The sequence below is a fragment of the Papaver somniferum genome, chromosome 1 (assembly GCF_003573695.1).
Source record: "Papaver somniferum cultivar HN1 chromosome 1, ASM357369v1, whole genome shotgun sequence".
Lineage (NCBI taxonomy): Eukaryota > Viridiplantae > Streptophyta > Magnoliopsida > Ranunculales > Papaveraceae > Papaver > Papaver somniferum.
The window spans coordinates 55207469-55231302 of record NC_039358.1 but is presented as its reverse complement, the minus strand read 5'-3'; the positions used below and the strand labels follow the sequence as shown (position 1 = coordinate 55231302).

Here is a 23834-nt window from a genome sequence, read left to right as displayed (position 1 = left end):
TTTTGGGAGTCTTTCAACCCTAAAATTCAGTCTTCTAAACCCGATCAAGTCTTACCAGATCAAGCTTTGGAAGTATCAGATAAGAACTTTCCTTCACTAATCTCGCCTCTAAAAGTTGAAGATGAGTTTTATTTCTTGGCTTTAGCAGTTGAGATACAACACACCCATGAAGGTTGGATTCGCACGGAGCAGGTTTTGAAGGATAAGTTTAATTGGAAAACTAACTTAGATCTCCGAAGCATCAACAACAAATTAGCTTTCTTTTATGCTTCTTCTGAAGAGGTTTTTAATCAATTTCAACATGGAAAAGTTTTCTATCATGGTAAATCAAGGATAACAATGCGTCTTTGGACGAAGCAAGATTCTTGTATCAACCATATAGCATCGGATGACACTGGATAGGTCTTCGAGGTTTACCAATGCATCTTTGGAATCACAAGAATTTGGAATCCGTCTGTGGTTCTTGGGGAAAATTTATTAAAGTCCATTTTTTATCATAAAATTATATGGAACTCAATAGATGTATGATAAAAGTGAAAGCTACGCTAAGTGCTATTCCGGCTGCTGTCTTTTTTCAAGGTCATTGGCTGAGTGTAGAGTGGATTTATGACGATCAGATTGATCAACATGATCATCATTCAAGGGCGACATTCAAACCAAAGATCAAATCAGTTGTTGTAATCTAGGATGAAGATGGTCAATCTTCGTTAGTTCATCAACAACCATCAACTAATGCTCCAGAATTTTCTGAAGATTTTTCAAATTTCACATCTCCTAATTTTGGGCCGGAAAATAAGTCACCAAATTCTTTAAATTCAAAAAGCGCTTCTTCTGGCTCATCTTCGTCAAATCAGGCGGTAAAAAGGTTAAACAAGGGTTGGAGAAGGGTGACTGATTTTCAGCTAAGGGCTAACCCAAATTATAAAGGAAAGTCTAAAATGGGAGATGTTGAAACTGGGCCGGAATCTGATATCTGCATTCCATGGGTCACAGTAAGAAACAAAAAAACGGTGTCGGGTCGCAATATGTACCAGATGGGGAGAGTGGTACTAGTTGATATGGTTATCGGCTCTACATCATTTAAGGATGGAACTCCTATCCATGACTCGACAAATATTTCAGATCAAGATATGGCCCAGATGGGGAGAGTGGTATCTTCAAGTGCGGTTTTAGACTTGGATATCGGCTCTACATCAGGTAAGGGTGGAACTCCAGCCCATGATCCGATTTCTTCTTTACTGTTGGATAACTCAGTTAATTCAAATTCTATTTTGAATTCAATTTTGGCCAATCACAATGGAACTTTATTAGAGCCGTTGCAAAGGTTATCTGATGATAACGAAGCTCGTTCTTCTACATTGGGAAGTGAAGATCAGCCTTTGCTTCTAGTTGGTGGTGTAAATGATACTCTGCAAGAGTCAATCCACAATCAGATGGTTTTTAACAAAACTATGGGTTTGAATACCAAGCACCCAAATATGTTTACTATATGTAAGAATTTACTAGAAAGAAATGTTAATCCAAATGTGGAGATGGAGATTCCTCTGGCTGAAGATGATGACGGATTGGAAAAGTTTGATTCAGTGGAAGACAATCTTGAAGAAGGAGAGCTAATTGAGGCTGTAAAAGGTTCTTTTGAGTCGGAGGGTAATGAGGTAGAAGATGGATTTAATCCAATTGCTTCAAGGCACATCCAGATTGATTAATGGATCACAAAATTATGAGTTGGAATATAAGGGGATTAGGTCAGGATCCAAAAATTATTGCGATTAGAAGTGCAATAGCAAGAAATAACCCTTCAATTGGAACAATTCAAGAATCTAAGAGAGAGATTGTGGATGATAGACTGATAAGATCTTTGTGGGGAAGTAATAGGTGTAATTACATCTTTTTAGCTTCAGAAGGTGCTTCAGGGGGAATCATTGTGATGCGGAAGGAAGGAATTGTAGTAATGGAAGACCATTTGATCGGTGCTTTTATAATTTCGATTAAGTTCAGAAATGTGGCTGATGATTTTGTGTGGCTCTTTACTTCTGTGTATGGTGCTTCTGATTCAGGGTACTATAATCAATATTGGCAGGAGTTAAGAGACATTAGAATTTTGTTTGATGAACCTTGGTTATTAGGGGGTGATTTTAATGCAACTCTTTGTGCAGAAGATAGGAATGTAGCTGGTGGTAACAATGCAAATAAAAAGTCTTTCAAAGCTTTTGTGAATAGATTTTCTCTAATTGATCTACCAATGTCAGGAGGAAGATTTATATAGACTAATTCTCAACAGCCGGCTTTGTTGATCAGGTTGGACAGATTTCTTCTTTCTCCAGATTTTCAAGAACATTGTCCAGCTCCTATACAATTAAGATTAAAAAGACTAATCTCTGACCATGCTCCTATTATGCTGTGCTGCAACTTTGGTGAGATGTTTAAATCTCCTTTCAGATTAGATAACTATATTCTTAATCATCCATACTTTGTGACAAATCTGCAGCTATGGTGGAACAAATTATCTTTTTCTGGTAAGCCTTGTTTTATCTTTGCAAAAAATTTGCAAGCTTTGAAATTCATCATTAAAAACTGGCAAAAGGATACTTTTGGTAATCTGCAGTCACAATTAGATAATTTGGAGCTCACTATTGATGTTCTTGATAACTTAGAAGAGATTCAGGTGTTAAGTGATGATGATGTTGTAGATAGAGAGCATGCTAAAGTTAAACATACTTCTTTATCTCTTACTTTGGCTAGGAGGCTTGCTCAGAGAGCTAAGGAAAGATGGTTAAAGGATGGAGAGTCAAATTCTAGTTATCTGCATCAGCTTGCTTCTTTCAAGTATAAGCACAACAACATTAATTGTTTGAAGATTGATGGAGATTTATGTTATGATAAGAAGAAGATAGCTGAGGAAACTAAAGCTTTTTATACTTCATTATTCACTGAGCAGCATAAATCTAGGCCTGGTTTTGATCAACTTGAAATTCCCTCTATTTCTGTTATGGAGAGTATTAGTTTGGAGTTGCCATTCTCTGAAGAGGAAGTCAAGATGGTGGTGGATAATTTTGGGACTAATAAAAGCCCTGGTCATGATGGTTTCACAATGGAAAAACACAGTTGGGAGGTTATCAAAGAGGATTTGATGTTGGTAGTTCAGGAATTTGAGCATTCTAGTATGCTAGATTGGAGATTAAATTGCACTAATATCACTTTAATTCCAAGGTGTAATGGGGCAGTGTCTTTACACAATTTTAGATCTATAAGTTTAATTGGAAGTGTATACAAGATTATCTCTAAAATGTTGGCAGAAAGAATGAAAAAGGTGCTTCCTTCAATAATTTCAGATTTTCGTGCTTTTGTTCATGGCAGGAAAATCCATGATGGTATTTTAATTGCTTCAGAACTCATTGATTCTAGATTGAGACAATTGGAGACAGGTATCATTTGCAAAGTAGATTTTGAGAAGGCATTTGACAATATAAATTGGGGTTGTGTGGATTTAGTGTTACACAGATTTGGTTTTGGTCATAGATGGAGGAGCTGGATAAAATGGTGCATCACTACTCCAAGGTTTGCTGTTCTACTTAAAGGAGAAGCTACTGACATGTTTAGATCTCAAAAAGGAATTAGACAGGGAGATCCCATCTCTTCTTTTCTTTTTATTCTGGTTTTTGAAGTGCTCTCTCTAATGTTCAAGAAAGCTGCACCTCAAAACTTAATAATTGGTTTCAAAGTGGAAGAACAAGGCACTCTCATTACTCATTTGCAGTTTGCAGATGATTTAATTGTTTATCTTAAGGATAATGAGGACCAAATTAACAACTTGAAAAGTATTCTTTTAGATTTTGAAATCATTTCTGGTTTAAAGGTCAATTTCAGGAAGAGTACAATTGTGGGTCTGGGGAAACTACATAATGGAGAGGTATGTGCTGATATTTTTGGTTGTTCTCTAACTCAATTACCTATGAACTATTTAGGTATCCCTCTTGGTAGCAAGTCCAAATGCAAGGATGTGTGGAAATATATTTTACAAAAGTTTCCAAAGAAGCTTGCAACATGGAAGAGAACTTATCTTTCTAAAGGTGAAAGGCTCGTTATGATCCAAAGTGTGTTGGCAAGCTTGCCTGTATATTATTTTTCTTTATTTCAGTTACCTGCAAGTATAGGGAAGCAGATGGAAAGAATTATGAGGAACTTTTTATGGGGTTCAAGCAATAACTCAAGGAAGAGGAGCTGGGTTGGATGGTCAAAAGCTACTATACCTAAATGCAGAGGTGGTATTGGAATTAAAAAGTTAAAACTAGTAAACAAAGCACTTCATGCTAAATGGATATGGAGGTATGGCAGTGAAAAGTTTGCTTTATGGAGGAGATTAATAAATCAGAAATTTGGGGGTTTTACAGAAGCTTTATTTCCTAATCAATCTAAGAATTCTGTTTGCTACAGTTTATGGGATGGTATTCTAAAATCAAGAGATTTTGTTACCTCAGGTACTAAATTGGTGGTGGGTAATGGCTGCAGTATCTATTTCTGGAAGGATGTGTGGGTAGGTGAGCAGTCACTGTATGCTTTATTTCCTAATCTGTTTAAACTATCTAAAAAGAAAAATGTTGTGTTGAAAGATATGATCTCCTCTGAAAGTGCTTGGGATTTAAGCTTTGTAAGAAGTTTGAATTCTCAGGAGTTGTTGGAGGTTGTTAACTTGCTGCAAGTTATTGGGGATCCATCTGTTCTTTTAAATGAGTTTGAAGACATCAGGCACTGGACTTATGGCAGAGGTGAAGGTTTTTCAGTTGCCAATGCTTATTCTGCTTTGGAACTGGTAGGGCTGTTCATGGTCGGTTTTGGTTCGGTTTCTAGCCAAACCAAAACCGAAACCAATACTATTGGTTTCTAAAAATCTAAACCAAACCAATCCATTAACCATTGGTTCGGTTTCCAAATGGTTCCAGTTGGTTTCGGTTTGTCCCAGTGGTTTTTGGTTAACCAATAATTATGTCAAACCAAAAAAAAAAAATACACAAATTTACAGATAAAAAATTCGTAGTTGCCGATAGTATTGGTTTACACAAATATACAGACAAAAAAAGAAAAATCAAGAATAGTTAAAGCTTACTCTAATTCTAGAGATCAAAAGAAGATATATAATATATCTTAATTTAGTTACTGACAAATAAAAAAGAAGGAAGACGGGAAGAAAAAAGTCGAGTAGAAGCTGCTGTAGTTGGGGGTGGAGAAGGGAGGCGGCTGAGAGAAAGAGGGAGAGTATCATAATGAAATATTAGATTTAGGGTTTCTATTTATCCTCTAAATCAATGGGTAGAATCTAATACTTTTAAATCGACGGTAGAAACTAAGTTTAAAAATTAATTGGTTCCCCAATGGTTTTTGGTTCGGTTTTCAGGTCAAACCAAAACCAAACCGATAATGTCGGTTTTTCAACTTTTTTTACCAAACCAATCCAAAACTAAATGGTTTGGTTCGGTTTCTTTCTTATTGGTCTGGTTCAGTCGGTTTCCAACGGTTAACCGACACCATGTTCAGCCCTAGGAACTGGATGGTTTCCTTTCTTTCCCTGACAAACAACTTTGAAATCCTAAAATTCCATTGAAGATGGCGTTCTTAGTCTGGACTTTGTGTTATAATGGAGAAGCAACTTTAGATAAATTATTCAGTGAAGGTTTGGTTCAAGACTCAAATTGTCTTCTATGCAGCTTTCATGTTGAAACAAACTCTCATCTTTTTCTTCACTGTCAAACTACAAGTCGTGTTTGGGATTACTTCTTAAGAAGCTTTGGATTCTTCACTGTCAAACTACAAGTCGTGTTTGGGATTACTTCTTAAGAAGCTTCGGATCCTTCACTGTCAAACTACAAGTCGTGTTTGGGATTACTTCGTAAGAAGCTTTGGAATCAGTTGGGTGCACTCAAGTGATGTCAAAAGAACAATTTGGGAATGGGGAAGAAGTAAAGAGTAAGAAATTGGTGAAAAATCTGTGGAGTTACTTGCCTTTTGCTATATGGTGGTGTATATGGAATGAAAGGAACAACAAGCTTTACAAGAATATGTCTAGAAATACTAAGCAATTGATTATTGAGGTTAAGTGTTTGCTGTTCAACTCGACAATAAACATTGACATCTTTAGAGGAGTTAGTTTATCAACTTTGATTTGTAATTGGGATGCTGTTATTCAAGCATCTTTGTAACCTCTTCTCTTTGTCACTTTTACAGTGATGAAGAGTTTCTCTTTATAAAATTTGCCCTTTTCAGTCAGAAAAAAACAAACTATCCCTAATTTTTCTCATTGTCCACAACCCTGTCCATACACAGTAGAATGAAGCAGTAGTCACATTAGTAATGGTCAAATAATGGCTTAATGCCGACCTCGATACCAACCATGCATCAAATAATTTAAGCTGAAGTTGCCGGTACGACGCAATCACGCACATGACTTGGCCATATGGTTTTAAGACCTAATCACTTTAGAAATTGGTATTAAAGAAGTCCACCAAGAAATAAACTGCCTACACTAACAAAATGAAAGTGGTTTAGTATTCACATTCACACCTAGCTAAATTAACTCGTGTGATCAAAGAATTCATGTGGGCACATGGGGATATAATCAGATTATTTAGACATCAAATTATGCCACTGCCTAGTCCATATTTCTGCCAATTTATCCAAATCATGGCTAACATTCACCCATAGAGAGGACATGGTACAGCTTGAGACACAAGAGCTGTAACTTATTCATATAGTACCGTTTTGAAATCTGACATTAGCAGCACATAAAAATGACATTTCATTTCCAAGGAAAGTCAATATGCTAGCCATTTCAGAATTATAGCAACAGGACCATTCATCTATTCGAGAAATAAAGCAACAATATCACTCAAGGTCAACGACATGGACAAAAATATGAGATGGAATTTATTTGTCGTGACTCCGAAAAAAACCGAAGGAAGTTCCCACATTTTCTAAATATTGGACACCACAGAACGAAACTCATGCACACACGAAAAATATGCAAAGAGATCACAATAAGATTCGGCCTTGTGAACCCACAACCCATACAGATGAGATATCGTAGCACCGTACTAGTGAATTTACACTAACCCCATACCGTCAACAACAATCCTAAACAACTATTGTTCATTTTTAAGCAGGTCCATGCATACAACATTATAATACATGTGTGACACTAGGTTAGTCCATGCCCGGAGGAACGACCTGAGTTCATATAACTGAAATATCTATCCAAAAGGATGGTACTGCAAGGAAGGCCATGATATTCCCACTAACATCATCCATCATGTCTAGTACATCAAGTCTTCAATTGATTAACATGTATAGTTAGTAGGCTGCACAACAAAACCCCATTTTCATTTCTAACAAAGTAAAGGCAGTGACAGCCACATCAAACAGTCTAGTATAAATACATTCAAAATAATAAATCAAATGAAATAGTATCAACATACCAAGCTACATAGCAAAGTTGCTGATCAAGGAACAACAATTTGCTAATCCGTACGTCCAAGCACTATTTTATACCATTGATCTACTATAGAAATATCGAACAGACGGTTCGTAGTGTCTTGCTTTCATACAGGAACATGGATATTCTCAGACGTTTTGCATCCTCTTCTATATTCTCACATAATTTATTTCACCCTAATCATAAATTTAAACTCTCAAATTTGCTACTAGCTCTATGTAAGAGTCAATAGACAGTTCCCAGAGTTGGCTAAACCAACACCAAACCAAAAGGTTAAAAATGAATTTCTTCTCTGAGGAAAATAAACAAACAGCTCAAATTCACAACATTATGCTCCCAGACATTTCCATATACATGGCTACATTTCAAACCAATGAAAATTTTAACTCAGTACAACAACAAAACTGAGAACTGAGTAAATTTAAGCAAACCCATTCAAGCATTTATCATGTTAATTTAACATTTTGAAAAAATTTAGGGGAAAAGCCCCAAATTCCACAAGAACCCTAATTGCATTTTCTCATAAACTCGAAATACTAGAAATCCCGAAAATCAAATTGAATACAAAATACCCAAATCAGTTAACATGGAGGAATTTCGGTTTAATAAGAAATTAAACAATTAAGTCTGTTCCTTGTCAAATATCAACATGCACAGTTGGTGTTAATTAAGGTGAAGGACTTGAAACAAAGTGGAGGCTCTCTTTACCTCATTTATGAATTCATCTAACATCAACAACATCATCAGCCCAAATAAACATATGTCCGTAAAGATAACTCAGGCCTGGTTCCGATTAAGTTCTTCTATATCTTCCATCCAGAGAAAATGAAGAAGAGGAGGGAAGAATAAGAAAATTTTCAGCTTCTCCCACCCCTTTGTAAACCTCAATCAGAACCACAACACAAATAAGCAACAATAACGATTTCCACAATCTTCCTAGGTTAGCTCCGTCGATTGCAAGAACCTAAGAGCCTGTTTGGTAGCATTTTCAAAAACAGTTTTCAAAAATAGTTTTCTACTGTTTTTAAAACAGACCTTTTTTCATTGTTTTCATTTTCTAAAAACTGTTTGGTATGGCTGTTTTCAAAAACATATTTTTCAAAACATATTTTTCAAAATTAGTTATATGTTAAAACTAATAATTCAAAAAGTAGTTATGAGCTTGCACAAATATTTTACACATAACAACAATTTTACATATTTGTATAAGCTAAAGGTGTTGGTGGTGATGTCGGCGTTGATGATAAATCCACATTGTCCCTGCTATGTCATCTCTAACATTATTCATCAGCTCAATATTCGCTGCGCTTACATCAATGTCAATTGATGTGCTTTCTTGACCAGTACTTGAACTTTCTTCATCTGCCACTAGAAGATCTTCTGCCATGAACTGACTAAACAGTTCGTCATTCCTTGAATTTAAGCGAATAGCGAATGAAGTTGTGTAAAGTACAACATGCAACGGGAATGAGTCTTTGTCTGCGAAGTGGATAATTTGGCATGCATTTCAATATTGGAAACCTACTTTTCCACACTCCAAAACAACGTTCAATAACATTACGTAAAGAGGAGTGCCTATGATTGAATAATTCCATAGGACCCTTTGCTTGTCGACTTCTTCCCCTAAAATCACGAAAGTGATACCGTTCTCCACGATAGGGTGTCAGAAACCCAGGCATGTTTGTGTAAGCGGAGTCAACAACATAGTACCTTCCTACATTCAAATTACCAGTTGCTAACTTCATCAATTCAACAGACAGTTGGAACATGAACATTTATCATCTTAAACACTATCTCAAGGTACAACAATTCAGATATTGCATGGACAGATTGATCTATTAAAGTATTAAATGTAAGCTAACAAGAATTAAAGTAATATGTATTCAATACCTTCTCTGGGCATTGGGAATTTGTTTTCTTCGTTCGATATGGCATCCATGAGTACTCTTGCATCATTGGCAGTTCCTTCCCATCCCGTATATACAAATGTGAACAACATATCAAACGAGCAAGCACACATAATGTTCTGCGTGATTTGAGATTTTCTGCCTCGAAATGGAATTTGTTTAGAAGCAGGTACACAAGCACTAATATGAGTTCCATCAATAGCACCAACACAATCCTGTTTTGAATTATCAATTGTAAAGGCTAAGCTAAAGATGCTAAAACCAAGATGAATATCAACTGTAAAGAAACAAACATGCATATAAGATACATTAACAAGTAATATGGGAATGAGAGCCATACCACAAACCATGGATAGAATTTAGGATTTGTCATAATCTCTGGAGGTACCTCATCCATATTGGGAGGTTTAATTATGAGGCATCCAAGGCGACATAATGCTTTTAAAACCTTCTTAAAGTGCCTGTATACGGTCTCATTCGAATGTTGAAACATCTCTGCAACCAATCTATTGCGCATTGATTGACTAACAATAGCCAAAAATATTCCAACCGCCTCTTCGACACTTACTGATCTATCATCTTGTAAGAAGTCATTGGTCCTTAAAGTTGAACATAACAGCATAAATGTAGAAGGATCCATTCTCATCAAGTTGTACATTCGTCTTGGATGTCCATTCAGTAACTCAAAAATAAACTCTCTCCCACTAAGCACTGATGTCATCATTGGTATCTTAATATAACGCTTATGCAACTCCTTAACCATAAGCAATTCCATAAACGAGTCTTCCGAGTCTGAGGATGAGTCACTTGATGAACTTGTATCCCTGGATTCCATTTTAATACTCTGGTAAAACACAAGAGTATTACTGCCTGATGCAAAAGATAAATGATTATAAGAAGAAAGGTCGACGCATCATGACCAAGCCTAAAAATACTAACAGGCAACAGATAAGTACTAATAAGAAGACAACTAAAACTATTAGTAATGCTAGTGTTATGATACAGAACTAGAAGACTGAGGAGGAAGCGTAGGAAGGCTTGAAAGATTTAGAGCATTAGCTACACCATTAATCTGGAAACTCTATATTATAGACAATATCAATTCCAACATGCGGACCCTGGACGGTGTCAAACTCTATATTATAGACAATATCTATCATATAATCATAGTGAAACCCAATATCTCTTCGTAGAACCGAACTGAAGTTTTCAGGGATCTACATAACAACGAAATGTGATTTAATGATAAAAGTGGCAATGGAGGAATGCTACCTATTTCTTCTATCTCCATTTCTATAATCGCCACACACACTTCTAATGAAGTTTTTCTCTCAAATGCGGGTAAATAGCTAACACTAATGAGAGAACTGTGATGCTTCGAGTCTAACAGAACTAGTCCTTTTTATATAATGGAAATTGTATATCTATAGCAAGTTTACAGGGTACCGTACACGTATATTTCTTACAGATAATGATATTTTTCATTTTTCTATTGATCCTACAGTGATTACAGAGAATGGCAAGGTATTTTCTATTGATCCTACACTTGTCTTGATGATGTGCAGTGGCGAATGACGAATGTTCTATTCATAGATTTAAGCTGGAAACAATGGAAAAGTAAAGCTACATACCTGGACTTTTGATATGCCAGTTAACAACCAAATCTCTTCCAAATACTCCCTTTGGTACAGTGCCTACACAAAGCAAATACATATTGTTATTACAAGCACAATGAATAACAATAAAAAATAAACTTTTACTGAATCAACATAAACCTATTACTAATTACTATCAAAAAAAGCAAATCACACAAAACCAAGCTCACATTAACATAAATATTGTGTCACAGTGTAACTTCAAGTTCTAAATCACAACACTCAACAACCCTTAACCGAGTTCAGTTTCTTAAAAAAAAAACATATTACAAACTCTTAAGCCACATAATTCTCCTTGATTCTTTCATTTTCTTAAAAATTCTCCTATAGTCAGGGTTTCTGAACTTGTCAATGGCTTTGAGATATACATCATCTTCCACTCCTTCCATGTTGTCCAATATATCCATACAATCTTCAATAGATGATATCTCGGTGCTGGTACAAAGAGGAGATGTTACTTCCTTCCTTCTCGTTCACGTTCAGCCTTCGCTTTTGTTACTTCAGCTTTAACTTTGAGATTTTCAGTCCATGCTATAAGTGCATCATCAAACCTTGATGATTTAGTCGCCTTTCGCTGAGGGAGATCAATAGGAAGTTCTAAAGCACGTCGTGTATGTTTGACTGTGTGTGTGATGAAGGGTGACTCGTGTCTCCAGAGCTAGCGGGTTCTACATGTACCCCTTTGCCAAGGAATTCTGTTTCCAAGTCTCTTTCGGTGTCTGAGTCAGGAGGAGACCGTGTTGATGCATTAGACATGCTTCCAGATGCTGTTGTGCTATTAAATATCTCCCCAAGCATATAATAATTGTCTAACCCCTTTTTACGGAAGGATTTTGCACCAGGATATTTCTGCATTTGGGAATGTTACACATGCATTATACTCTTGAACTACATTATGTACCTATATTATGTACAAGTAAATATCTTAGTGTAAACATTTATGCGCATACCTTCAAGTAACGCTTCCAAGCATCATCACTTGCAGTGACAGTGTTTGCAACTGGATCCCAACCCATACCGGTATCACTCACTAACCTTGCAAATTCCCTATGCTCTATACGCAGTCGATTGAATTTAGCTTTCAACTTAGGAATGTGTATCTCTTACCAAACTTAGCAAAGAGAGCATTATCTATTTCTCCCCATTTCTTTTCTCCAATGTAGTGGTTTGTAACCCATTTTTGGCTTCATCATGAACCAATTGAACAAAGTAATCCACAATATACTGTGGCCATGTGCGGATATCATCTACATTATCATCACTTGATAGAGAAGCCATCTTTTTTTCTACAGAATACATACTGTATAAAACTTAAAGAAAAATTCAGTGGAGTCCACCACATGGTACTTACGTAAGAAAAAAAAAAATTGTAATAACAATATCCAGTAAGGATCCCTAGTTTTAGTTAATAAACTAGTTGTTAATAAACTAAATGTAAATAAATAAAAGCAGAAGAACTACCAAGTACTAACCTCGATGAAATTTGTGTATTTAGGATCCCTATTAACCACCAAACGATGAACCTGTAAAGTGAAATCAGGCTCAAAATTCTAAACACAGTTATAATGAGAAAACTAAGTTGTGTTACATGTTCATGTAACTGACACCAAAATAAAAGCTGAGGCTCAAAATTGTAATAACTTGTGGGAAACTAAGTTCTATTCAACATGGCTCATATCTGAGGTTGGGAAGGGAACTAGGAAAGACCTTGTCTTCAACAAAAGAAACCCAACTACCGGTAAGTGTTAACACACCTTTTCCTTCTTTTACGAAAAGTAGAAACCAAGAAGCACCCCAACATATATTCCCTGTAAATACCAAACCTAACCAAATCACGTGGTAATTGTATCGTACCTATTGTTTAGATTCCGAAAATAGTAAACAACCAGGAGACATAGCATACTAGTAGATATGAATCATTGTACATTGTGCCATACTCCCATTCAGAATTAAACTCTTTGAGCTGAATCCACCTACTCATGGTGGATGTGTACCTTTTGAATTCAACTTTGTCTTTGAACCATGACAAACAATAGATAAACAGGTAAGCTGTTTATGCTTTTGGATAAGCATGGAAATTAATAGTAGTACTGATTCACGTTCCAGAAAGTATTACCAATTTAGATATATCTACCTACTATAGTCCTATACAAAGTGCACACAAGTACACACTCTACAGTAGGGAGACATAAATGATGACATTATGATGATGATTCAGTGACGACTCATGTCAATCCCACTAGTCGATATCACACTCACTATCTGTATGTTTTTATTAAGAATCTCTACCTTTTTCCAGTATGTAAATTGTGGCCAACAACATATATATGGTGGAAGACTGAAAGAACCCTGAGCATGTAACATAGACTTTTATTTATGGAATATGACTAACAATATGTCTTACAGAATCATTTAATTCTAGATTAGGAGCATTGCAACTGCCCAGATATGAGCGATAGATTACCTCTATTCAACCTTGTGCTTCTGAGATTCTTCAAGAGGAACGTAGTACTTTGCAAGACGAGTTTTCCCTTGTCTGTTTTGCAACAATATGAATCAAATCTGCAGTAACATACAAACAATTAAAAAGATGCAGGAATGGTGGTTTCTAATAACCGTATACCAAATCAATCAGTACATTTGTTTCAAATCATATACCCATTATTCCAAAAAGGGATTAGCTAATAACCGTAGAGAAATCGAAAAGAAAATCATACATGCAACCCAGAAATTGTAATAGATATTCATACCTAAAAATTGCTGCAAACCCTAGAACTTGATACCAAATCAATCAACCCATCTGCTTCAAATCAAACACCCGATTAGTCCAAAGGGAGATTCACTGATAGCCTAAAAGAAATCGAAACAAAATCATGAAAACGATCATGAAAACAAAATCAACCCACCTCCTTTGGGAACTGCTTGTTTCTGAAGGAGAAGAAGGAAAAAATGAAAACGATGAAAACGATGAAATGTTGTTTTCGTTTTAGGTGTTTTCGAAAACAAAAAACGGGTAAAAAACGTTTTTAGAAAAACTGCTACCAAACACGTTTTCCCATCGTTTTCTGTTTTCCCTGTTTTTGAAAAGTGAAAACTGTTTTGAAAAACACTACCAAACAGGCCTAATATTCTGAAATTTTTCTCTTTTAAAAGAGGGTGACCAGAACAAAAGCAATGAGGGAAAAATAAAAATATTTCTCCCCCTTTCCATCATTTTGTATTCATTTTCAAAAGCCTGACACTTGTGCATCATGCAGGTAGGCCTATTAAGGCACCCGGGATTTAGATTAAGACTAACTCTCTATTTAGAAGCTAATATTCACTAGTAAGGCCCCCAAAACTGTTAAAGGCACACAAACATCAAACTTTGATTTTCTTATTTTTAGCACACTTAGTGTATACTTTGATTTCCAACCCTAATGAGTTCGGTTAAACTAGAGATAAAGATTCATACTGTCACAATTGATCTCTTCATTATTCTTAACACCATTCTCGTTATCAACCTCATCACTTTTTGCTTCACGACTATACTTATTTTCATTGTATTCATCCCCATCACTCTCTTCCATTGTATCTTCGTCTATCTCATCCGCAACTTCTTTACTTGGTGGTCGATCACCCCTCCGAACTGAAGATGAGGTCATTCTTGTTGTTCTTTTTGTAAACCTAAAACAATAAGAGGGGAAATTAAATTCTATGTAATGTCACATATCTACTTAATATAAACATTAAATCAAATATTTCCTTAATATCAAAATTAAAACGACCTAAATAATGGATCATCTTTGCCATTAAATCAACCTTTCCTTCTGGATTACTTAAATCCACAACATCCAGTCAGTATATAAAAATGATGTTTCCTAATGTGCAGATTCTATGGAGGGTTTTCTTGATTTTAATTCCTGAGAATATCCCAATACAAAACAGTCAAATAGGAAGAAGTAGTGTGGGTGGTACATGAACATATGACCACAACAAACCAAGTGAATGGCAGGATTGGGAAGACCAACTTGGTGATAGTGAAAGTGGATGCCAGACAGAATGTTGCACCCAGGACAATAATTTTCTTTTACCTGTTCCGTTGTATATGCATTACGACCTTATGGCGAAGAACCAAAACAGTAAGTGACGAAAGTAATGGTAAAATGGGTTCATTGTTATAAAACCACTTCTAAGTTTGTAATGCATTTGGAAATTGGTTGCAAAGATCACTTGTTGATATTTACGGTAGCTTCAGAATTTGATTCAGAAGTAGTGGTACGCCGAAAATATGAATGGCTCAGATAGTTCTGGTATACTAAAGGTTTCTTAGATTGACCTTGTTGAAACATCTTGACAAGATCTTTTAGAATTCTACCGTGTCCAAAATGATTTATTCCTGAATATAAGCAGGAACAAGGCAGGAGCAACATCTGCTTTGTAAATATTGCTAGTTATCTAGTAGAATTGCAGGTGATATTCAGTAAGCCCCTCATTGTGGCAGTGAAAGTGGATAGCCCTTTATGCCTTAACCTACTAATTGGTCGTTTTTTGGCTAGAGGAATCAGGCTTTTTTCTAGTATTTAATAGTGATATATGACCTACACGAGATACTTCCAATGGTGTGCTGAAGCTAATAAAAGTTGAAGGCTTAACCATTTACCATGTGAAAAGCCACCTGCAGGATTGTTTTTGCTTCGTCTTTAAATAAATATCAATCTGTTTTGGCAATGATGATCCATTATTTAGGTTGAGTCATATTCCCATGGAAACTTTACTAGAGTACGTGATTCAGAATGTGTAACTAGTGCTACATTGCTAAAGAACATTCTAACTCAACAATACTTATAGATTTTCAGCATCACAAACAAAATCAAATATATATGTGCTCCCTTACATATATGTATCTGATTTGGACAATTTCTCAAACACCTGGAATGCAGAATCCTAATACTAACACTCCAAAACTAAAAAACTTCGATAAAACCTGTAAATTATAAATTCGTTGTATACCAATTGGTCTACAATTAATGAACATAATCTCAACAACAATTTTTTTTTACCTAAACATCAAAGCCCCAATAACATGAATTCTTCTCATTTGGGTTTCAATTTAAATTCTTAAAAATTTAGCAAAACTAACCTTAAATTATCTCATGAAGTTGATTTGTTTCTTTCTCCTTTAGTTCGTCCCATGATGATATTGGGTTGATTTTTCAACAAATTTGGAAGATAAAATTTTAGGGTTCATAGTTAGAGGTTCGTGAATATGGCTGGTTTGGAATTTAGTTTTAGTAACTGAATCAACTCAGTTGGATTGGTTATATAACAACTCAACTCGAATTTAGTTTTTGTAACTGAATCAACTCAGTTGGATTGGTTATATAACAACTCAACTCAACTCAACTCGCCTCTAGCTGACTATCGATTTATGATAACTCTGTATGGGATATGTTTGATAAATTGAAAAATATTGTGAATTATGGTTAAAATGGTTATGGTTAATAAAAGTGTGAGCTATATTTAAGAGAAGCCTAAAACATGACTTGCTCTTGCATAAGTCACCAGGCGCTAGGGTCTAACTAAGCCTAAAAGAGTTTTATATCGGCGCTAAATAAGTCACCAGGCGCTAGGGTCTAACTAAGCCTAAAAGAGTTTTATATCGGCGCTAAAAAAAACGCTAGAAGGAGGGGTCGAACCTCCGACCTTGTGGTTAACAGCCACACGCTCTAACCAACTGAGCTATTCCAGCTTCCTGTTTGCTGTTGATACTGAATATGGTACTAAATCATCTACCTCCAACACTGCTACACCTCTTTATTTCCCTCCAACGTCTTCGTTATTTCATTTTCATGTGTGCCCTAGCCAAAGATGGGGAGAAGCTGATTTGGTTCTCATCATGACGACGAAATCTTCTTCCTCAGAAATTCTAAACAACAATACACCGATCAAGAATTCCAATTCCAGTTCTTCCAGATATCTTCCAACAGTACTTCTCTTCACCTCTCTCTCACTCACAATTCTGCATAACAAATTTCTCCATTCCCTTTTAACTCATCCTGCATTTCTGTCTTCTTCTTGTTTTTGTGTAGGTTTGTTTAGAAGATTGGTGGTTGCTGAAATCTGAAGATGGAAAGAGATTATGCATTGGAGGTTTAGTCTTATCAGAGTAAGTAATTACATACTTAGGGTTTTCATTGTCTTTTTTGGAAAGGGTCCCAGTGATTTCTAATTTTGTTGTCCTACTACAGAAATCGAGCTAAGCGAGTATTTTCCTCTGCACCAATTACTAAGAGACATAGTTTAATGTCTCTTAAGTCAGCTGATGGGATCAACATTTTAATTCAAGGCCCTATCAATAATTCTCGTTCTCAGGAAAATGGGTTTTCTCCAGAGGTTGTTACTACTACTTTATCCCTATTCTTCTTGGTTACTTGCCTTTTTTATCATGGACAAGTCAATTTTGGTTCTTGTTTAGGATTATAGTATCTAACTATGGGTCATTGAAAGTTTGCACTGAGAACAGCATGTGCACATTGAGTCTCAAATTGCGTTACCTGTTCTGGTGTTTGAGGAATTTAGTATTATCTATTGATGGATATCTACACTATCAGCAGGTTTGCAGTCGTTTCATTGTGGGGTTTCCATTTGGCTGGGAGGATGTTGCTGATCAATGCTTGGACCAAGAATCTGCTGGTGATGGTGCTCCAGCTAGTATGTCTTCCTTTGATGAGTCAAAAGAAGTGCTGACTTCTCTGTCCAACAAGAAGACGTTCACTAACATGAAAAGTGAAGAACCGGAAGATCTTAGTTGCAGTTATGATACTGGTATGGATGAAGTTGTAAAAGAGTCTCCAGCATCTACAAATTCTGATGTGAAAAATGCTGATTCAAATGAGGCCATTGTTGCTGTTGCTGTTCCAGTGGGCATCCTGAGTACAAAGTTGGCTAAAGCCAAAGGTGGAGTTAAAAAAGGTAAAGTAGGTCGGAAAAAGAAGAAGGGAACAAAATCACGTTCTATTTCTGGGTCTACTGGCTGTGGAGTTGTACAAGTCCATCTCAAAGAGGATATAAGTCATGTTTCTGAAGGAAAGCTGGAAAGATCTGTGTCAGAAACGCCCATTGTAGCCAGTCCTAGTGTGCAAGAAAGATCTGGAAGTTGCAATTCTCATACCATGGATGAGTCTACTCTGCAGAGCATTCCCAAAGCTAACGTTAGTTGCTCGATTGAAGTGGGTTTAGATAAAACTACTAGCAGTAGGTTGAATAATAAGAATATAGCGTTGGATTGTTGCAATGACAATGTCAATAGTATCCCTGAACCAAGATTGGAGGCTATTGAGACACAACAAAAAAAGTTCTTGATTAGTAGCTGTGTTCCAAATCCTTCTAGCTCTAATATTGACAATGTAAAGGAGATTATGTGTTCACCTAATAGCACAAGAACAGCTAGCAGAATCAAAATACTGGGAAACAATTTGAAAAACAACCAACCTACCAATAGTAAGATTCTGCGTGAAAGAGAAAAAGTTGACTTTGTTTCCTTGGGTTCTGTTTCTGTAAATAGTAAGGTAACAAGTACTGATGGTAAACTAGGTGGCACAAGTACTCCTGATCAGCCCAATGTTCAACTGCAGGGGACTATTCCTGGAAAACCACATGATGATCATTATTCTAAAGATGGGCTCCAGACAGATTTTATGCGTTCCCCTGTCCCTACTGGAGCTGTTGAAAAAATTAATTCCGGAAGTGGTATTGATGGCACAGAAGGTCGTGAGCTGAGAAAATCTTGCACATCTTTCTACAAGGTTGGTGATGTGAAGGATGCAAGTGACCTGGTGTCAAAGGGAAGTGAAGAAAGTAAACATAGCCAACTGGAGATGCCGGGAAGTATCATAATGAAGGAAAAGGTAAGTTTTTACATTCAATCTCCATTTTATACCTTGTACATATTTTCCTCTTTTCTTTTTCTTTTCAAAATTCAACTAAGTTATTTAAAACCTTAATACTTAAAAGTGTTTGTGAGAACTTGAAAGCTATGATGATAAGATAGTCCATTTTTTTTTTAAATTTGATTCTAATCATACCATTCCAATATATGAACATTACCTGAGCTACGTCTTCTTCAGAACCTGTTTCGTTGTTGCTTTTATCCGAAGCTGTATTGAGGCCTTAAATTATTTGTCCGTTTAGCAGTTTAGTTCAAAATTAAAATGTACCTTTTAAGTATTAACTGTAATGATCAGCTCCGTTTGTTTAGGTACCTGCACTGCCTTCTTCTAACACTAAAAGGAAGAAACAATCTTCAACTGCCCAAGAACGTGCTAATCTTAATGTCAAACGAACAAGATCTGGTAATTCTATCAGTCCCTTTTTCAACTCTAGCATGTGAAAATTTTGATTGTTGTTGCGTTTCATTTTGAACTGCCAAACTGGTAGAGTTTATTTAGAGTGTTTAGTTTCTTATGAATGATGTATTCTGCAGGAAGACTACTTTTACCTCCGTAGAGTTATGGTGAAACCAACAAGTCCTGTATTACAAGGTATGTGATATATATGTCATATGTTCACACTTCGAGGTTGCTGACATGCTCAGAACTACAGTTTATATTAGGAACTCTCTTTTCTACCCAACACTATATCCCTCACTGAATTCCATTTTACTAATCACCTTTCACTATTTAGTTTTCCCCCGTGGTTGCTCAAAGTCACATCTACTAGTGGTTCCCCTTCTCTGTGAACTTTCTGTTTTTGTTCACGTTAGTTGTTTCTTGTTGGCACCGTCTTCCTTTTAATAGGAGAGCTGAAAGCCAAACTTTCTTCTGTGTTGTATGCTCTTGTAAATTCTTTCCAGACTCTCATCATAATATGACTGGTTTAAATTCCAATTTTAGTATCTTTAGAGTAAAACTTTCTCCTATCTTTTTTTGGGATATTTTGACTTTGGGTCCCAAAAAGGTGACCAGTGTTGCATTTGGGTCCTGGAAAGTTTCAAGTTAGAGTTTCGGTCTCAGGACTAAAGTTGACCATCTTGACTGTTAAAGAAATTTTTTTATATTTTCATTAATCAATATTTGGTTAACTCCGTTAGTTTCCGTTAGCATACTAGAACACATCTATCGGCTGAGAATATTATCAATCCTACTGTCCATATTATTTCGGCAAGAACCCCACTGTGATGGATCCGCCATTAATGGTCACCTGCTGCTTACTTTCTCAAAGCCTAATGCCAAACTTGGCGTATTATGTGTTCTATTGAGTAATGTAATGAAAAGACTGAAATGTTACAGGTCATGAAGGAGCTGCGGTTAGCTTTTCCATCTTGGATTTGGGACAGTGGGAAAGAACAAAAATCTCTAAGATGGCAACCCTGTTTTAGTACATTTCATTATGTTCTTGTGCCAAATTCAAATGTGATACGAGAACAATACTTCCAATGACATCATTCCAACAAAAATAAAAGCAAAATAACCCACAATCATTTCGTCGAACAAGTTGTGCTCAATGACTCCTATATACAGATTTATATAAGGAATGAAATTTTCATGAATCAACTGATTAAAGTTTAAATATTACAGTTGAACCAAAAGCTCAAATATATGGTTGAAATTAACATAGAGAAACTATCTTTTTTTAGCTGGGAAAACTTTAATTTTACAGTTGAACCTCGATAAATGAATAAACCTCGATAAACGAATGTTCGATAAATGAATAATCTCGACAAATGAATATTTTTTTCCGGTCACGATTTGGGCCAAGGTGATAAATGATTAGTCTCTTTTAATGCATTAATGAATAAAAAAAATTGGATCCTTACAGGCCCTGTAGAAATATAAACGAATAATCACTGAATTGTATATAAAAAAAATATATATATATATAAATAAACCAAAATACATAATCAGAAAGTTTTACATAAAAATATATGTAGGAGTGAACTCAAAAAAAAAATCATCTATGGTCGATTGTCTTTTTCTTCCACCCAAACCAAAATGCATCATATCCTTAATTTTATGCAATGCTTGCACAATTTCAGGAATATTTTGCTCGCGTTGTAGCAAGTAATTTTTTGAAGTGACCATCGCTTTAAAAGCATATTTACATGACAGATTTGGTACGAAGCTACTATCATCTGGTTCAGGATCATTCTCATTATTCATTACTGACTCAATAATTTCTTCGTCTGTTGGAGACTCCATAACTGCATCATTCTCGTTAGGATAGTTCAAAAGATCACATTTCTATAACGTAAATTAAAAATGACACCAATTAATATTTGGATTTCTTCTTCTAATTGACCATTTTCTGATATATTTGTACATTTTCTCCTATACAATTTAACTTCTTAATTGAGAAAATATTGTCTAAATGAATAAATATTCGTTTATCGTTAAATGAATATTTTATTCATTTATCGATAAATAAATAACCCCGCTAAACGAATATTTTTTCGTTGTCCTGAGAGCATTAATTTATCGAGGTTCGACTGTATATCATTTTTGTGAATCAGAAAGAAAAGCACAAGGCTAACCTCTATGGGCTAGATTGAACTGCTAGATTGGCCAAAAAGTGTTGCAAATCATGAAAAAAGTGTGGGAAAAAAGTTAACACTAATAGTTGATAGTTCTCTCTCCTAGCAAGTACTCGCAGTTCAAATATCAGCGAGATTGAAACGCTGAATCATTCGGCGCTCAAAAAGTGACATAAACGCTGAACCATTCAGCGCTCTATATTTTTTACTAATTTTTTAGAGAGAATGTGATGGAGAGAGATGAAAAAGAGGGAGAGGGGAAAAAGAGGGAAAACGTGATGGAGAGAGGAAAAAAGGGAGAGAGAGAGGAAAAAGTTGGAGAGAGGGGGAAAAAGTGGAGAGCGAGAGAGGGATAATGATTAGTTTTTAAAAAAATAAAATTGTGTGGCGCTGTTTGGTTCAGCGTTGAGCGTTGTTCTATTCAGCGTTTCGCTGCTAGATTAGCAATACCATAGGACTTAGGAGGTTGCCCAGGCTGACGTGGATGACCAATCTAGCAGTTAGATATCTAGCCCATAAGACTAAGCCTAATCCCCACCATTATCTAACAAGGATGAATTGGGGCCCTAGAAAATAATTAGGGGGCCTCACACTAAAAGACAAAAAGGTCACCCAAACCTAATTTCAATACCCATTATCCAAATATTTTAGGTAATGGCTAATCTACCCTTATTTAATTAGTGTTAATCTCATTTAAGTTGATTTTAACTTTTTCTTTTTCAAATTTGGTGTTTGCAAAAAAAAAATTCTTCGGAGACTTGCATGAAAAGTCGTTAGATAGTGAAGTTTTTCAATAACGACTTTAACAGTCGCTAAAGTTTCAAAAACGACCCCAATAGTCGTTACTGTTTAAAAGTTGTTTCTTGACGACTCTAAACTGTCGTTAATGTTTATAAAAGAGTCGTTAACTTCTTTAATGTATTTCCGCCATTAATGACTCTTAGAAGAAGATAACGACTTTTTTATAAACATTAACGACAGTTTAGAATCGTCAAGAAACAACTTTTAAACAGTACCGAATCTTGGGGTCGTTTTTGAAACTTTAACAACGGTTAAGAGTCGTTATCTTTATTACTTAACGACTTTTCATGCAAGTCTCAGGAAAAAAAAAATTTGCAAACAAGAAATTTGGAAAAAAAAAAGTTAAAATCAAATTAAGTGAGTAACAAAATTTTGGGTTTAAAAATGAAAATGAGATGAGGTTTAGAGTTAAGGGTTAATAGAATTTTGAGTTTCAGGTTTAGTAAAGGGTAAAACAGTATTTTCACTATATTTTGGGGGTGGAAATGGATATTTTGGGGTGGAAATAAAATGGCTGAGGCCCCTAATTATTTTCTAGGGCCTCCAATTCATCCTTGTTATCTAAATATCATCTCCTCCTCAGATTTTATATAAATCTCAGCATTGGCAGTCTCTTTGTTATCTAAATGCAGCATCACAGCCGTCAGATGATGGATATATGACATTATCTAACCAAAGATTTAAACACAGTTATATTTAGAAATCTAATTATATAACTGTGGTTAAGTCATGATGTCACATCTCCACATCCAATGGCTTTTGATGCTGCGAATTCCTTTTTGAACTCGCAGTGTGAGTTCAAAATTTTTTCCGCAATAAATGGCATTACATGATTTACATCATCATCTATTACGAGAAAGTCCAAGTGAGTTAAGTGGTTAATTTCTACATCAGCATCCAGAGAAGAAGTATCTAAGCTTCAGAAAGACTAAACAAAATTCGAAGAAGAAATTTAGGACATCTCAAAAGGTTTCGATCTTTCCTTAAAATGATGAGTAGTTTTAAGCCGTACACTAGTCTAACAGAAAGTACATGGCTATGTTAGTAAATAATTCGAAATCTAATAAAATTTTGGTCATTTCCTTATTTAACTAACTTTCTTAACTGTCGACGCAGTCAACTACGGTTCTGGGACCCAAACTCTAGTTTCGAACTTTCTAGGACCCAAACACAACACTGATCACTTTTTTGGGACTCAAAATCAAAATATCACTTTTTTCTTCCTAAAAATATTTTTCTTTGATGGAAGTTGTTTATCCCCACCCCCTCCCCCCTTAATTTTCATTAGATCATGTATTCAATCAATAATCGTAATTGTGTTCTTAAATTAATAATACTCCCTCCGTCCCACTAATAAGTGACCTAGTTATTTTTAGATTTTGTCCCACCGTTAAGTGACCTATATCATTAAACAATGAGATATTTCTAAAATTATCCTTTTAATTGATTATAAGAACTACAAGAAATATGCATAATTT

The 23834-nt window shown here is 35.6% G+C and overlaps 3 protein-coding genes and 1 non-coding gene across 6 annotated transcripts; 1 reads left to right on the top strand and 3 right to left on the bottom strand.

Annotated features, from left to right (window-relative positions):
* Positions 1-8693: 8693 nt before the first annotated feature.
* LOC113313049 lies at positions 8694-9503 on the bottom strand. The gene is made up of 3 exons (XM_026561794.1): positions 9374-9503; positions 9128-9197; positions 8694-8895 (listed from the first exon to the last, which is right to left on the bottom strand). Exons 1-3 carry the CDS (start codon positions 9501-9503, stop codon positions 8694-8696), a joined length of 402 nt encoding a protein of 133 aa, XP_026417579.1.
* A 954-nt stretch (positions 9504-10457) lies between these two features.
* Positions 10458-12105, bottom strand: LOC113312985. The gene is made up of 4 exons (XM_026561735.1): positions 11996-12105; positions 11652-11894; positions 11022-11084; positions 10458-10607 (listed from the first exon to the last, which is right to left on the bottom strand). Exons 1-4 carry the CDS (start codon positions 12059-12061, stop codon positions 10458-10460), a joined length of 522 nt encoding a protein of 173 aa, XP_026417520.1. The 5' UTR covers positions 12062-12105.
* A 4597-nt stretch (positions 12106-16702) lies between these two features.
* Positions 16703-16776, bottom strand: TRNAN-GUU. The gene has a single exon. It is a non-coding gene; the product is annotated as a tRNA-Asn (tRNA).
* Positions 16777-16890: 114 nt separating this feature from the next.
* On the top strand, positions 16891-20547 carry LOC113287328 (kinetochore-associated protein KNL-2 homolog). 3 transcript variants are annotated; one of them, XM_026536067.1, is made up of 7 exons: positions 16891-17013; positions 17117-17193; positions 17276-17420; positions 17642-18934; positions 19285-19378; positions 19510-19567; positions 20315-20547. In XM_026536067.1, the coding sequence occupies exons 1-6, from the start codon at positions 16924-16926 to the stop codon at positions 19530-19532; spliced, it is 1722 nt and encodes a 573-aa protein (XP_026391852.1). In that variant the 5' UTR covers positions 16891-16923; the 3' UTR covers positions 19533-19567; positions 20315-20547. The 3 variants fall into 3 exon arrangements, with proteins under 3 accessions (XP_026391852.1, XP_026391834.1, XP_026391841.1); XM_026536049.1 differs by having other exon boundaries at positions 17639-18934; XM_026536056.1 differs by lacking the exon at positions 20315-20547 and having other exon boundaries at positions 17639-18934; positions 19510-19934.
* The last annotated feature ends 3287 nt before the right edge of the window (positions 20548-23834 follow it).

Coding starts and splice junctions, on each gene's coding strand:
- LOC113313049 (XM_026561794.1), bottom strand. CDS start 9,503: ATGTGTGCTTGCTCGTTTGATATGTTGTTCACATTTGTATATACGGGA. Junction 9,198..9,373: donor ATTCCCAATGCCCAGAGAAG/GTATTGAATACA, acceptor ATTTGAATGTAG/GAAGGTACTATGTTGTTGAC. Junction 8,896..9,127: donor ACACCCTATCGTGGAGAACG/GTATCACTTTCG, acceptor CTTAAATTCAAG/GAATGACGAACTGTTTAGTC.
- LOC113312985 (XM_026561735.1), bottom strand. CDS start 12,061: ATGGGTTGGGATCCAGTTGCAAACACTGTCACTGCAAGTGATGATGCT. Junction 11,085..11,651: donor CACAGTCAAACATACACGAC/GTGCTTTAGAAC, acceptor TGCTTTGTGTAG/GCACTGTACCAAAGGGAGTA. Junction 10,608..11,021: donor CTGGCATATCAAAAGTCCAG/GTATGTAGCTTT, acceptor GTTGTTATGTAG/ATCCCTGAAAACTTCAGTTC.
- LOC113287328 (XM_026536049.1), top strand. CDS start 16,924: ATGACGACGAAATCTTCTTCCTCAGAAATTCTAAACAACAATACACCG. Junction 18,935..19,284: donor GTATCATAATGAAGGAAAAG/GTAAGTTTTTAC, acceptor CCGTTTGTTTAG/GTACCTGCACTGCCTTCTTC. Junction 19,379..19,509: donor TGTCAAACGAACAAGATCTG/GTAATTCTATCA, acceptor TGTATTCTGCAG/GAAGACTACTTTTACCTCCG.